Here is a 15,425-nt window from a genome sequence, read left to right on the forward strand (position 1 = left end):
ACTCATCAATGAAAATAATGATCAGGTTTCATAAATCAAAGTATTGAGTATAGGAGTTGGAATGTTATGATCAGGTTGTATAAGACATTGGTGAGGCCAAATTTGGAGTATTGTGTGCAGTTCTGGTCACCTAATTATAGGAAGGATATCACTAACATTGAAAGAGTGCAGAAGAGATTTACTAGAATGTTGCCAGGTCTTCAGGAGTTGAGTTATAGGGAAAGATTGAATAGGTTAGGACTTTATTCCTTGGAGCGTAGAAGAATGAGGGGAGATTTGATAGAGGCTTACAAAATTATGATGGGTATAGATAGAGTAAATGCGAGTAGACTCTTTCCACCAAGATTAGGAGAGATAAGTATGAGAGGACATGGCTTTAGGGTGAAAGGGGAAAGGTTTAGGGGGAAATTCTTCACTCAGAGTGGTGGGAGTGTGGAATAGGCTGCCATCTGATGTAGTAAATGCGGGCTCAAGTTTTAAGAATAAATTGGATAGATAGCTGGATGCGAGAGGTTTGGAGGGTTATGGAGTGGGTGCAGGTAAATGGGACTAGTGGAATAAAGTTTCGGCACAGACTAGAAGGACCGAATGGCCTATTGTCTGTGCTGTAGTGTTCTATGGTTAATTAGATTATGCGGCAAATATAATGGCCATTAAGTCATTGAAATATGGGGCGTAATTTCAAATTGATTTGTTTGAGATTTAATTAATTTGTTTTCAGAAGAAGCCACTGAATCTACAACAAACAAAAACAAATTGCTGGAGGAATGCCTCGACCCGAAACGTCGACTATCCATTTCCCTCTACAGATGCCGCCTGACCCGCTGAGTTGCCCAGCAGTTTGTTTTTTATCTTCCAGATTCCAGCACATGCAGTCCCTTGTGTCTCCCAATGTGCAAAGTTTCTCAGTGAAAGGTACCCCAGTAACGAGGCCTGCTGGGCCTGGTCTCCGCATGGACGCTGACGGGCGGAGTGAGTGCAGAGCTCACCTCTCCAGCTCCCGCAGGGCCGGCAGGATGGAGGCCATCTCCAGCCCCGGCTCACACATCCTGGAAGGGGCTTCGCCTCCGAGCCAGAGGCAGAAACTCGGCTTCAGTAGATTCACATAAAAAAAATCCCGCTCGGCCGATCGCCGCTTCCCGCCGTGGGAGCCGCGCAAGTCAACGGGCAGCCTCCTGCCGCTCTGCCCCCGCCCCCGCCCCCGCGGCGCCCCGCCAGCCAATCCACGACCACCTCCCCCCCCCTCGAGCCCCCGTCCATACCCCGCCCACTGCCCCGCGCCCCTCCTCCACCAACCGCTGCTCCGTTCACCCCGCCCGCCTCCCGTCAGGTCCCGCCCACTGCGGCGCGCCGCCGGCCCAGCACCGCCCACTGCCGCCCGCCGCCAGGCCCGCCACGAGCCGCTTGCCGGGTTGGCCCCGCCCACCTGCCAGGCCACGCCCACCCCGTTTCCCGCACCCAGGATGGCTCCACTGAAGAACAGTAGCTCGCAGCAGAGAGCAGATCTGCTTTCAAATCGTTCAGTGCAGTTTGTCATGGAGTAGCCGTCAACATAAAGCACGTTAATCTTCAACGTATCGTGCTGGTTGTGCATTCAGTAACATTAACTTAAAGGGCGTCTTTAAATGGAAACTACACATGTCATGCAAGAGCCGAAAGTTTGGTAAATAGAACAACTTTTGGTTTTGAAGGTAGTCAGGTTCATGTTGCCTCTTTTCACTGGAACTCACCTGACTGCTCCCACTCCTCCCTCAGACATATCAGTACCGTCATCTTTCAGCCCCACACATCACTTGTGTCACTCAATCCGACCACACATAGTCCCCTTTGTTCTCTCTCCCCCTCCCTACTTCCCCTGCAAAGTAAAAACTTTTATTTCTAACTTTTCCCATTTCTGATGAAAAGTGAGTGATCAGAAACATTCACTCTATTTTTCTCTCCACAGACCTGCAAAGTATTTCCGACATTTGCTATTTTTATTTCTCTTGGGAAAAGATTGGCTCAATTAATCAAAGGTGTGTTCAAAATGAGGACTTTGCATCCATGCCAAATTAATTCTCTATAACAATATGCAGATCTGCCCAAAGATTCACATCCCAAAATCAAGGGACAAAAAGCCCTCACATATATTAAGTTGAATGCCAGACAAGTACAGGATTTGACTGGTACCTTATGTGTCAAAGCTTCAAGCTGAGGAAGAGTGGAACAAATGAATGACACCATCTGTTAGTCAAAACTGTAACAAGTGATAAGTGACATCCAGTGGTGTATTGTGCCCAAAGCAGACAGGTCTTCTTGACTTTGCAAACATTATAAGGTAAGCAAACATTTGCCCACATCGCAGGATGTGTTTGCTGAATAGTCAGGGACCAAAATGTTATGCCATGGGGAAGTGGTTGTGGATTGGCAAGCGGTGTGCTGTGTGGGTGGGGCGGGGCCCAAGCATAATAAAAAATTCCCAAATAAAAGATGGATTAAGAGAGCCAAAACTATGAAACAATCAACAGCCATTGGGGACTTTATAGTACTCTAAACTACCTTGTAATATTTCAAGTGTGTGTAAAACAGGGCTATAACTGTGAAAGTTCCCAGAGACAAGATAGGAGATTGCTGGGACCTTGATCGTTGATATCCTCTTTAGCCACCGGCAAGGTCCCACAGGACTGGAGAATAGCCAATATTGTTCCTCTGTTTAAGAATGGCAATAGGGACAAACCAGGAAACTATAGGCTGGTGAGCCTTACATCAGTGGTAGAGAAATTATCTGGAAGGGCATGGACTTATTAGGGCGAGGTCATGTCTTACACACAATTGAGTTTTTTGAAGAGGTGACAAAATTGATTGATGATGGGAAGTTAGTGGATGTTGTATACATGACAGTAAAGCATTTGACAAAGCCCATCATGATAGGCTGATCCAGAAGATTTAGGCATGTGGGATCCATGGATACTTGGTAAACTGGATTCAATATTGGCTTGGCCATAGAAGACAGAGGGTAGTGATTGAGGGGTGTTATTCTGACTGGAGGTCTGTGACCAGCGGTGTTCCACAAGGATAAATGTTGTGACCTCTGTTGTTAATGATATTTATACATGATTTGGATGATAATGTTGGTGGGCTGATTGGGAAGTTTGAAGGAGACACAAAAATTGGTGGTATTGGTATTGGTTTATTATTGTCACTTGTACCGAGATACAGTGAAAAAATTGTCTTGCATACCGATCATACAGGTCGATTCATTACACAGTGCAGTTACATTGTGTTAGTACAGAGTGCATTGAGGTAATACAAGTAAAAACAATAACAGTACAGAGTAAAGTGTCACAGCTACAGAGAAAGTGCAGTGCAATAAGGTGCAAGGTCACAACAAGGTAGATCATGAGGTCAGAGTCCATCTTATCATGTAAGGGAACCGTCCAATAGTCTTATCACAGTGGGGTAGAAGGTATAGTGGATAATGAGGAAGGCTATCGAAGGATTCAGCAAGATATAGACCAGTTGGAAATATGGGCAGAGAAATGGCAGATGATGTTTATTTCCAGCCAGTGTAAAGTGTTACACTTTGGGAGGTCAAATGTAAGAGGAAAGCATTTGATAAATGGCAGGACCTTCACAAACATTGATGTACAGGGGGATCTTGTGTGCAAGTCCATAGCTCTCTCACATTGGCAACACAAGTAGATAGCATAGTAAAGAGGGCATATAGCATACTTGCCTTCATTGGTCAGGATATTGAGTATAAAAGTCAGGAAGTCATGTGGCAGCAGTATAAAACTTTAGTTAGGTCACATTTAGAATACTGTGTGCAGTTCTGGTCGCCATACTGCAAGAAGGATGTGGAGATTTTGGAAAAGGTGAAGAAGAGGTTCACCACGGTGAACAAACAGATTGTTTTCTCTGGAGTGTTGGAGGTTGAAGGGCAATGAGAGGCATAGATGGGGTAGATTATCAGAGTCTTTTTCCTTAGGTGGAAATTTCAAATACAAGAGGGCATAGTTTTAAGATGAGAGGGGGAAAGTTTAAAGGAGATTTATGAGGCAAGTTTTTTTATTTACAGTGGTTGGTGCCTGGAACATGCTCACCAGAGGAAGTGGTCGAAGCAGATACAATAGCAACGTTTAAGAGGCATTTAGACACTCACGTGAACAGGTAGGAAAATGGAGTGATATTGACAAAGTACAGGCAGATGTGCAATTTAAATTGGCATCATGGTTGGCACAGACATTGTGGGCCAAAGGACCTTTTCCTGTGTTTTACTTTTCTATTGTTCTATGCAAGTTTTCTCTCCAAATTCAGTTTCTCCCTTCTTCTGAACCTGTTAGTCTTCTGCTGTTGGATCCTAAGCCTTCCCAGTCCGCTGGTCTACCACTGGCCCTTGGCACTTTATATACTCTACTTTTCAATCTAACATTATCCTTTACTGCCTTTGTTTACAGATTGTGCTCCTCTCCCATGGAATCTCTCTCTTTGATTGGGATAAACTCTTGTTGACCAGTATAGACCAGTTGTTAATTGCAGTTCCCTTCAAACATGCCCTTGATATTTTCCCATTTATGCTTTGACCTATTGAATGGTCACACTTTGGGGATCTACAAACTACTTCCACTCATGCCTTCCTCACCCTTCTATTCATGATCTCAACCCAAACCATTCCACATCACTGGAACCACAAGAGACTGCAGATGCTGGAACCTGTAGCAAAAAAGCAAACTGCTGGAGGAACTCAGTGAATCGAGCAGCACATTTGGGGGTGAAGGAATTGTCGACGTTTCAGGTCCGGACCCTGCATCAGGGCTGATAGTGGAGAGGGAAGATGGCTGGTGTAAAGAGGGGAAGGGGTGAGACAGGGGCCAGTAGGTGATAGGTGAACTGAGGAGGAATGCCTCTACTTCCTCAGGAGGCTAAGTAAATTTGATTTCTCCCCTTTGACTCTCACCAGCTTTTACCAATGCACCATAGAAAGCATCCTATCTGGATTTATCACGGCTTGGTACGGCAACTGCTCCACCCAGGACTGCAAGAAGCTGCAGAGAGTTGTGGACACAGCCCAGTGCATCACAGACACCAGCCTCCCCTCCTTGGACTCTGGCTTTACCTCTCGTTGTCTCAGTGTAGCAGCCAGCATAATCAAAGACCCCACCCACCCGGGACATTCTCTCTTCTCTCCTCTTCCATCGGGTAGAAGATACAGGAGCCCGAGGGCACGTACCACCAGACTTAAGGACAGCTTCTACCCCACTGTGATAAGACTATTGAACGGTTCCCTTATACGATGAGATGGACTATGACCTCACGATCTAACTTGTTGTGACCTTGCACCTTATTGCACTGCCCTTTTTCTGTAGCTGTGACACTTCACTCTGTACTGTTATTGTTTTTACCTGTACTACTTCAATGCACTCTGTACTAACTCAATGTAACTGCACTGTGTAATGAATTGACCTGTACGATCGGTTTGTAAGACAAGCTTTTCACTGTACCTCAGTACAAGTGATAATAATAAACCAATACCAGTACTAATGAGGGGTGATTCCACGTCACTATTCACTGCTTTTATATCATGAATCAGCACTGCTCTGGTACTTTCCTTGATTAACAATCCCTCCCCATCTTTTTTATTTCAAATAGAGACTTTATTCATAAAAATATATTCACAAAATACATAAAAACGTTGCATGGCTTTCTTTACGTTCATAATGTCATTCAGTCTATACATTCAGAGTGTTATCCATTCTATACATCTGTTGTATTAGCACATTCTGTGTACAAAGCCCCATTGTCACACATATGGCCTCCTGGGACGACACAAACTTCAAGCTTGTGTATTCACATGATCTGACTAGATGGCATGCAAACATAAGCTTTTCACTGTATCTTCGTATATGTTACAATAATAAACCAATACCAATACATAGGGCCCCTTCATGCAGTCCTTCCCCACAAAGCCTTTGTGTTTGCTACACCAAGCTTTGGTGCATCCCTGAGCAGATAATCCCATAACCTGGAATGTGCCAGTCAGCAGCATTCCGTTATGGACATCTCGTTGTACTGGAAGACCAACAAGTTTTGATCAGACCAAAGTGCGTCTTTCACCAAGTTGATGAGCTTCCAGCAGCAAATGATGTTTGTCTCGGTGTGGGTCCCATAGATCTGAGAGTCTTCTGTTATGTAGCTGCTTGCAATGAACCTTGTCAAGGATCCTTTGCAAATGCACAGTCCACAAAGAGGTGGGCGATCACCTCATCCTCATTGCAGCCATCCCAAAGGCAGGGAGTGAAACTCTGACCGTGCAGAAAGGATCTGATGGGGAGTGCCTCTCTCACTGCTAGAGAAGTGAGGCCTTGCTTTTGAGTGAGTTCTGGCAATGAGGCATTCTGCCAAATGGTTTAGACAGTCTGCTCAGGGAAACATCCCAGAGACTTTTCATGTACCTCTCCAGCAGTGCCTGCAGGATGTTCCACGCTGACTACTGCCAGATGGACTTATGGTCAAAGGTATTTTTTCCTGAAAGAACTTTTCTACAAAGGACTGGTAATGCAGCAATGGCCAACTGAATGGCACATTGCACGAGGCCAGACCCATCCTTTGCAACACTGGGGACAGATAGAACTTCACCACATAGTGACACTTGGTTCTTGCATACTTTGGTTCTATGTACAGCTTGATGCACCCACACACGAAGGTGGCCATCAACAAGGATGATGTTGGGTATATTTCCCCCCCCTATTGACTGAGAAGATGGCTCCCCAACCTGGTTCCATCTGCCCATCATCCCTCCCTTATTGGTTTCTAGTTATGACCTCCAGCCTCTTTCTCTATCTTCCCTCTCACCTCTTTATATTGGCCATCTTCCCTCTGCACTATCAGTCCTGATGCAGGGTCTTGACACAAAATTTCGACCATCCCTTTGCCTCCACAGATGCTGTTTGACTTACTGAGTTGCTCCAGCCTTTTGTCTTTCTTTAAATTCATATAATTTGTTAACATGAAGGCAGCAGTTTGTAGCTTTATATATCTGTCTGGCATGGACATGGATCTGGAAGAACTAACCAGCAAATGCTAACCAGAAAGTAAGGAAAGAAAACAGCAATGTCTTTTTTTTCTCTAAAGTAGAAAATAAACAGTCTGATAAGTATAAAAGCAGAAAATGCTGGAAACAGTAAGCAAATCAGAAATGATGCAGAGTCTTAACTGAAATTTGGTGATATGGCATGAGGTCCCTGTGGTACCAATTTGGTAGGGTAACAGTAATCCTAATGGGTAGCCTTCAGTGGTAAAGAAAGAGCTATTGGAGAAGTCATTATGGAACAAAAGTATAATTCTTCAGTGAAAAATGAATCTTTTCACACGCCTAGGTTTGAGTTTCAGGCTGTGCAAATGCAGGATTTGAATAAATGATGGAAACCAACAGAACACAAATTGCTGTTGTCATGAAGTGTAATATAAATCCCAAAGTAATTTCCATTTTCAGTGCTTTGCTGCAGAACAGATGAAATGTATGCTGAATAATATTGAGGTGGAAGGGTAGTACTTTGTAATAACTTACATTTCTGGTGGGTGTTCTTATTGTAACAGTTCCTTTGCAAGGTGAGCAGCGGTGATAAAAATGCAGGTAATTTCCATTTGACCTTTTCTTGCAATGCCACGAATGGAAATGAGTACGGTGGAGATTAGAATTTGACAGGAAAGGATATTACTACTTCAGGAGGGAAGGAAAGTAAAGGAGACAGACTCTATTAGACCACTATTAAATCTTCAAGCTGCTACCATCCAGTCAAAGAAGAAGTAGATGGGTGTGTCTCTGTGACTAACATTCCCAGTTTGACTTGCCCAGATTGTGTGAATCTGTATACACACAATCTTCAATTTGGGTCTTGCCCAATCAAAGGGGCATTCTCAATTTATTTTTATTCATACCATTTGTTAAAATATTAATTGTGCAACATCAACAAAGTAAAGTATGCAATACTTCATTTTACAAAGGGCCTTTCACTTGAAAAATTAATCCCATTTCTTTTTCTAAATATGCTGCTGGCCTCTTGAGTGTTTCCAGCTGAGGTGGTACAGGAGCCTGAAGACCCACACTCAACGTTTCAGGAGCAGTTTTTTTCCCTCCGCCATCAGATTTCTGAACGGTTCATGAACCCGTGAACACTACCTCATTATTGCTCTTTTGTACTATTTATTTAGTTTTGTAACTTATAGTAATTTTTACATCTTTATGTCTTGCACTGTACTGCTGCTGCAAAACAACAAATTTCATGACATATGTCAATGATAATAACCCTGATTCTGATTCATTTTAACTTTATATTAAAATATGCAATACCTGTATCTGCCACTAGATGTTACAACATACTCATTAAATAACACCATTTATTTATTTATTTATTAGTCACATGTACATTGAAACACACTGAAATGCATCTTTTTGCTTTACTGAGAACATGCTGGGGGATCCCGCAAGTGTTGCCACTCTTCTGGCGCCAACATAGCATGCCCACAGCTCCTAACCTGTACGTCTTTGGAATGTGGGTGGAAACCGGACCACCTGGAGGAAACACACGCAGACACACGGGGAGAACAAACAAACTCCTTACAGACACTACATTATCCTGAGTTCAAAATATGGAGAATAAGTGCTCTAAATTGTGGAAGAAGCTTGCAGTGTAGCAATTAGGAGCACTGTTTTATCAACATTTTGCAATTTTTTGACTGGAGTGTCAATTTTTCTTTCACCTCCTATCCCTGGTTTGAAGGGTCATAATTATTCTTTGACTGGAAGGTGTTATTAAGAAATTTGTGTAGCTATTAGAAGGTATCAGACAGTGGCTAGTGTTTTCTCTCTCCCCGTCCTGCTTTCCCTCCAGAAAAGTAAATGCCCTCTAGTCAAGTTCCAGTTCCTCACCTACCCATCTCCCCTTTACAAAGGATAGGAAATTAATTGGGAGATTGAATCAGTTTCAGTATTTTATGATCCTATTATAAAAGTGTCCAACTCTGCACCTGTCTAAGTTATCTGCTGCTGATCTGAAGTGTGTTGATTCAGTGCATTTTTGGAGGGAGCAAATATTCATCCATATATTGATTATTCCAGGCTAGTTTACTTCATTCTACTCTTAATAAACAGGAGTTCCTATAAAAATCTGTTGCCTTTTTTTCAAGCTCACACCATATTTTTTCTAAGCTCACCCCTATATTTGTTAATCTACTCTGGTTCCAGATTGTCTGATACTTTAATTTTTGTATTGTTATCTTTGTGGTGTCAACCATCCCTATTAATGTTTTGGGGTAGCCAGTCAATGATGATTGGAGCTTGGGCTCCAAATGAGTGTACTCCTAAGTGTTGTCTGCCTACTGGAGCTTGCCTACTGCGGTTAGGGTGACCCTGCTTCTGGAATGGAGGCAAAATTTTCCCATTTGGCCTGCAGATTAGTTCCACTCCAGTGAGAAGTTGCTGAGAGTTTAAGACAATTCTGCTGAATATTTATGACAGACTGCATATAAGTGATATAACTCAATTAGACACAAACCTAACAGCTATCCCAAATTCCTTTAAATTGTCAATATGGTGACATGCAACACATGATCTAAGACAAGAGGGATATTAAAGCACTGCAATTTCAGAAAATTAAGTTTACCATTCTTGACTTAAATGGGCTGGTAATCAGAAGGGTCAATTGGATAGGCCTTATTTTGACAAGAGTGCCATAGGCTAAGGGGCCACTACTGTTCAAATAAAAAGAAAATCATGCTAGAGATCTGAATAAAAACAAAGAAAAATGCTGTAAGTTTTGGAAAATAAATTAACATTTACTAGGTGTAATGGGTAAATGAATCAACTGTTGGTGTATACTCTTTCTCAACGATTGGAAATTAAAAAGACATACACAATTTTGGTAAAATTGATTAATCGAGTGATAGTGAGAGAAAAAGAATAAATAATACATAATATTTTAATCGCACAGAGATAATGAATGGAATCTTATGTGCGGTGCTGGAGAACCTTAAACACCCGCAATGTTACAATTGTTCTTTAAAGTTAAGTTAGTTCTTGCATATTCCCAGTTTATTGGTATTTAATATTCGTTTTATGTAGAAAAGAATGATTACTTAATACATATAAAATGTGATCGCTGAATGTCTGAAACGACTTAAATGGTCATCCTTACGTTACGTTCATGAGATATCACAAAGAATTGCTTTCATGGCGTAGCAAACCATTTCTGGGATATTGCAGCATTCAGTTTGCAAGCTCCACAAAGAAAGAAAGTAAAGAAAGTAATAGGTGCGCTTTGAACACTGAATATAAGCAGGCAACAGAAGAACCTCTGCCAGCAAATATTTATATACGCCCTAAAACACCTTTGAACAATGCAAGATTCTTTCAGTTCTGATCTGTCACCGAGGCTCAAGTGCAAGAGACTGGTACTTCAACCTTCATACCTTCAACCTTCAACCTCCCGGTTCACAGCAGCTGGCAATATCGGCACACAGAAGGAATTGCAAACCCGACGTTAGCCCAACACTGAAGAACCTGTTGTATTTATCGAGCCTTGCTCCCCTGATGCAGGTGAAAGCGTCCAACTGTAATATAGCAACCATTGCCCTCGCACCCTGCAGCGTCCATCGGCCCGCACATTTTTTCCACCTGAAACCCCACCTCCCATTTTCTGTCGATCTGATTGGCTCTCTCGTTTGATTGACACCTTGTAGTTGACGGCAAGGGAAGCACCTGGATAACTGGCGAGTTGTCAATAAAATGACGTCACAATAGTGCTGTTTCTGGGCCAGTTTTCTCCTGCGTGGTGCGTACCCCTACACTTGCTTTCCGAGCGAGCAGATTCAGCCAGTAAGTAATGCAAATGTTGATTTTTTAAATATAAATAAACTGTTTCCTTTATTTCACTAAATATAAGCTAAATTATTGACCAGTGGAATTCGCAATTTGGTTCTGTATGGTAGAACGTTGTACTTTTATAGGCTACACTTGGCAAGTTAATAGCTATTTACAATGTTTTTTAATTAGTTGAACCACTGCCGAAATAAACTTTTGCATGTTTTACCTCAGAGGAATCGGATTACTTCTGAGCACTAAACTAAAGGGGTTCTGAAAGTTTGTGGGCGGGATTTTGATTAATATGATAAGCTATCCTACGTTTGTTCAAAACCGGTTTTAGTTCGTGTTTCAGATCCTTGGATTATATTCAGTTAGTTACACCAATCCTTTGTTTAGACAGCTGAGAGGTCTATTGAGGGAGTTCTTGGAATGTCGAATGAAATTATTTTACTGTTACCTTTTAACAAAACAATTACTTGTTAAATGTTGTACAATTAATTCTTTGTTGAATTTGCAACGAAACCTTTCATTGACAGAAACTTCATGGCAGCCGTTCTTGGCCGGTAATTGAACCTGTTTTATTTTCACGTTAACATGCAAATCCATTATATTGTTTTGGGCAGTGGCCATAAAGTACCTGTATAAGTTGATCTTGTATATACCGGTATTTTAACTTATTTCTATTTAATGAAGTTGTAATCATGAGCATACGTTTTAAAGACAACGTTTTAAGTTGCTTTTTCAGTATATTTTACTCGGGTATGGGAATCATCTAATTTAGTAAATTACCCTCCATTAAAATCAACAGTTGCAATGTCACCTTGAACTTGCGGAATAAAGCCATAAGTTTCTATTTGTACATGAAAGATTTAAATATAAATTCCATAATGAATGATAGCTAATAGACGTATTGCAGTAGGGTTTAAAGTGGCCATATTGGGTCGGCATTCGTGGGTGAATGTTGTGGGCTTTTTGCCACCTACTTTTTTGCGCTGAATTTTGGATCTTTCACTTTCCGAGTGTGGAGAGCAGAAGACCATTCCTTGACAGGAGGAAAAAATAGCCCAGTCTCTCAAAGTGTTCTGCATGTTTTAAAACGTAAATCATTTTTCCCGTTTATTTAGTTCTGTTCATGTTTGTTGCATGGTGTTTTTGAGGCACTCTATAGCGTCTTCAAGTGTAGTAATTAACGGTTCTTATGGTAATTCATGATAGTAACGCAGAAAATATGACAGACAGTTTGCAAGTAGGAATGTGACAACGAAAATCCAAAATGAACTGCAAAACTAGAAATGCTCTGCAGGTCAGACATCATCTGTGGAAGAGAAATAGTTAATGTCTTTGGTCAGAGAACCCCTTGTCAGAAATGGAAGAGATTTTTTTAAAAGCTTTATTTTAATTGCAGAGAAGGTTCAGGAGAGATGGGTTAAAAAAAATTAAAGTATCAAAGTAGGGTGAAGGGAAACTTTTTTTTGCTCATTGTTTGGGTTGGGGAGGCCTATGCTGACTAGGAGACTGCAGATAGCTCACCAAATCTTAGTTATAGAGCCATCCCGCACAGACACAGGCCTGTTGTGTCCATGTTGTCCATTGTAGCTCTCTACACTCATCCCAATTTACCCATATTAGCTCCATTGTCTTCTGTGCCTTGGCAAATCAAGTACTTATCAAGATGTTTCTCAAATGTTGTGAGAGTAAATATATTCCTGAGAATTGATACTTTTTTCCTCAAGTACTGCACTAGAGTGTTGGGTCAGATTTTTGTGGTCGGGCCCCTGGGTTGGACTTCAATGCAGCATCTTTGAAGCAGTTGAGAACAATTCCATGGCTGCCAAGAGCATTTCTAATGATGAAACATAAATTGTATTTAATCTAAAGTTTAAAAAAATAGTGATTTTAATTAAGCAGCAATAATGGCTTGGAATTGCATGTGCCAAAGTTAATCGGTTATGATGCTGTCATGTGAAGTCAGTTGATATGGGCTTTTGCCCGAAGTTCTTTTATCATGAGTTCGAATTATTTTTTTTTGACATGGTACTGTGGGAAGTTGATGAGCAGAGGTGGGGCTTTGTTCAAAAGGAGAAAGTACTGGTGCACTAGCGAAGTGTTTTTGCACAATTTGGACGTCCATCAAAGAAAATCATTGACTGACCACTGTGCTCGTCCCCTTGATTAGGATGAGAACAAACACTAGTAGATATGTGGAAGTAAAACAATGAACTTTAAATTGCTAGAAACTATACTATTTGCCACCAAATAGTATTTTTGTGCATGATTTTGCTTGACCTTATTCTGTTTGTGTGGTGAGCAATATTGTTTTTTTTCCAAATATAAGTGTAGACATGTCTGCAGAGCTTTGAGATCTCAGTATGTATATTATTGTCTTGTAGGGGCATTGTCAGTACTAATTGATTTCATTGACTTTTTAATAAAAGTACAATTTGACAAATCATTTCCACTTTACATCGGTGTATAAATCCTGTGCTTTTTAAAAAATATAATTCCTAAGCAGGTTGTACCCCTAAAATGGTTCATTCAAAATGCTGCTCACCAGTTAATGGGGGGAAAAAAACTTCCTGTAACAAAGAATTTACGGGAGTAACAACTAAATTTGTATCTTATCTGTGTTTTTGTTATCAGATGAAATTACTTTCTTTAGAGGAATGTGTAATTGCACTTAAGGCACAGCTTATCATATTCTTGAAAATATTTGTTGCTATCTTGATCAACGTGAAATTTTCAGATCTTTATCATGTCTATTTAATTTGGTGGACTTGTCTTTCACCTAAACAACATGCATTTGTATTGCATCTTGTTTAACATGGTAAACTGTTCTATGTTGCTTCACTGGAGTAGAGGAATAGCAATATAGCTGATAAAGAGCTAGGTCAAAGAGGTAGCTTTTAAAGATTTTCTTTAAAGGAGAAGATATCATGAAGGTCTGGAAGTTTTATGAATGGAATTCTTTAGTTTAGGATTAAAGCAATTGAGTGCAAAACCACTGGTGTGACTACAAAGAGCCAGAATTGGATGTGTGCGGAGAGGTTCGTCTATTGAATTTTTTTTTGTGATTTGTATTCACAAAAGAAGGGGATGATGATGTTGCTAAGATGAACAAGTATGAAATATTGAATGGTACAGACATAGTAACAGAGTATAAAGGGGTTTAGTGTCTTTGAAAATGGATAAGTTGTCAGGCCTGGATGAAATGTATCCCAGGCTGTTAAAAGTAGCAAGGGAGGAATTTGTGGAAATCTATCATTTTCAATTCTCCTTATTTGAAGAGGATTGGGTGACTCCTAATGTTAAGCTGCCATTTTAAAAAGGGAGAAACTGATAAATGATGGGTCAGTTAGTTTAAATTCTGTGGACAAATCACTGAAAATCTTTCTAAGGGATAGTATAAACCTTGTCTTTGAAAGGCACAGATTAAACAGGATTGGTCAGTATGGATTGTGATGACAGGAGATTGTATCTGACCAGCAAGATTGACCTCTTTGAGGAGGTAACAAGGAGGGTTGATGAAAGTAGTGCATTTGATGTAGTGTACTTGAATATGAGCAAGGTGAACAAGGTCCACCTGTAGGCAGGCAGAAAAGGAAAATCCCTTGGATTCCAGAGATGATGGCAGATTGATTTGTTCAGTGGTGGTGATGATGGTTGAAGTGTGTTCTATAACCAAAAGGCTGCTACCAGATGGGGTCCATTGGGATTAGTTCTGAGAACATCTTTTTAAATTCCACATTTTTATTAAATATTTGCTTAAATAGTTTTCAAACTCACTGTGGGCCATTACCTGGACCTCCGGCTGCTTTTTCAATAACCTAACCACTGTTGTACCATCGCTCTGTATGATATCCTGGTTGGGCTTGCAATGCATATATCAAATTTGTCATTGCTTCCCATTAAATATAGCATTTGTTCAGGAAATCCTGCGGTGTTTCAGATGTAAATTTATGATTTTAGTTAAGGCATTGGTTTAGATTGCTGTCTATCTTTAAATTTGTATTATTCAACACAATCTTTAAATGACAGGTTATTTCCACCTAACATTAGTCACTAAAGTTGCACAATTCCAATTCTTAACAATGTTATTCATGACATGAAAATGAGTTAGTTAATCTACTTATTCCTTGAATAAAAGTAATTACCAAATGCAAAGGAAGTACAAAATGCTCAAAGATACAGTTACTGCCTTAAATCATTATGATAATTCCACAGTACTCCAGTGATGAAATGGGTTGACTGATTGGAGCTTTGAAAGTGATGATCAAAGATGCCCTCCCTTCCCCCAATGAGGTTACATTTGCCTTTTGTTTTATGGCAATTTACTCAGACACTTATCCACTGATTCCCTAGGGCATCTATTCCTTTAGACGATTTATGTGGGAGGGGGAATGAATTTTCTTTGACTCTGTATCTGGACAGATTAACAGGATGGCTTAATGGGACATGGACTGTTGTGGACTACGTCTGGGAATTGGAAATCATGGTAGTTCAGTAACCAGGGATTTTGTAGAGCAGGGTAGCACAGGGGTGGAGGGTTGGGGAAGTTGGTGATTACAGGGCACTCTGCTCTAGATGA

General features: G+C 40.9%; 2 protein-coding genes across 2 annotated transcripts in view; one reads left to right on the plus strand and one right to left on the minus strand.

The window, feature by feature from the left end:
* The window catches only part of atr (ATR serine/threonine kinase), an 82,257-nt gene extending 81,043 nt beyond the window's left edge, over nucleotides 1–1,214 (minus strand). The window contains exon 1 of the mRNA XM_052018966.1: nucleotides 990–1,214. Within this exon, the coding sequence (XP_051874926.1) occupies nucleotides 990–1,048 (59 nt within the window). The 5' untranslated portion in view covers nucleotides 1,049–1,214. The remainder of the gene's footprint in view (nucleotides 1–989) is intronic.
* A 9,580-nt stretch (nucleotides 1,215–10,794) lies between these two features.
* LOC127572098 (plastin-1-like) overlaps nucleotides 10,795–15,425 on the plus strand; it is an 84,585-nt gene continuing 79,954 nt past the window's right edge. Inside the window, 1 exon segment of the mRNA XM_052018977.1 lies at nucleotides 10,795–10,852. The gene's annotated coding sequence lies outside the window, so the exon portion shown is untranslated.

The sequence above is a fragment of the Pristis pectinata genome, chromosome 6 (genome assembly GCF_009764475.1).
Source record: "Pristis pectinata isolate sPriPec2 chromosome 6, sPriPec2.1.pri, whole genome shotgun sequence".
NCBI lineage: Eukaryota > Metazoa > Chordata > Chondrichthyes > Rhinopristiformes > Pristidae > Pristis > Pristis pectinata.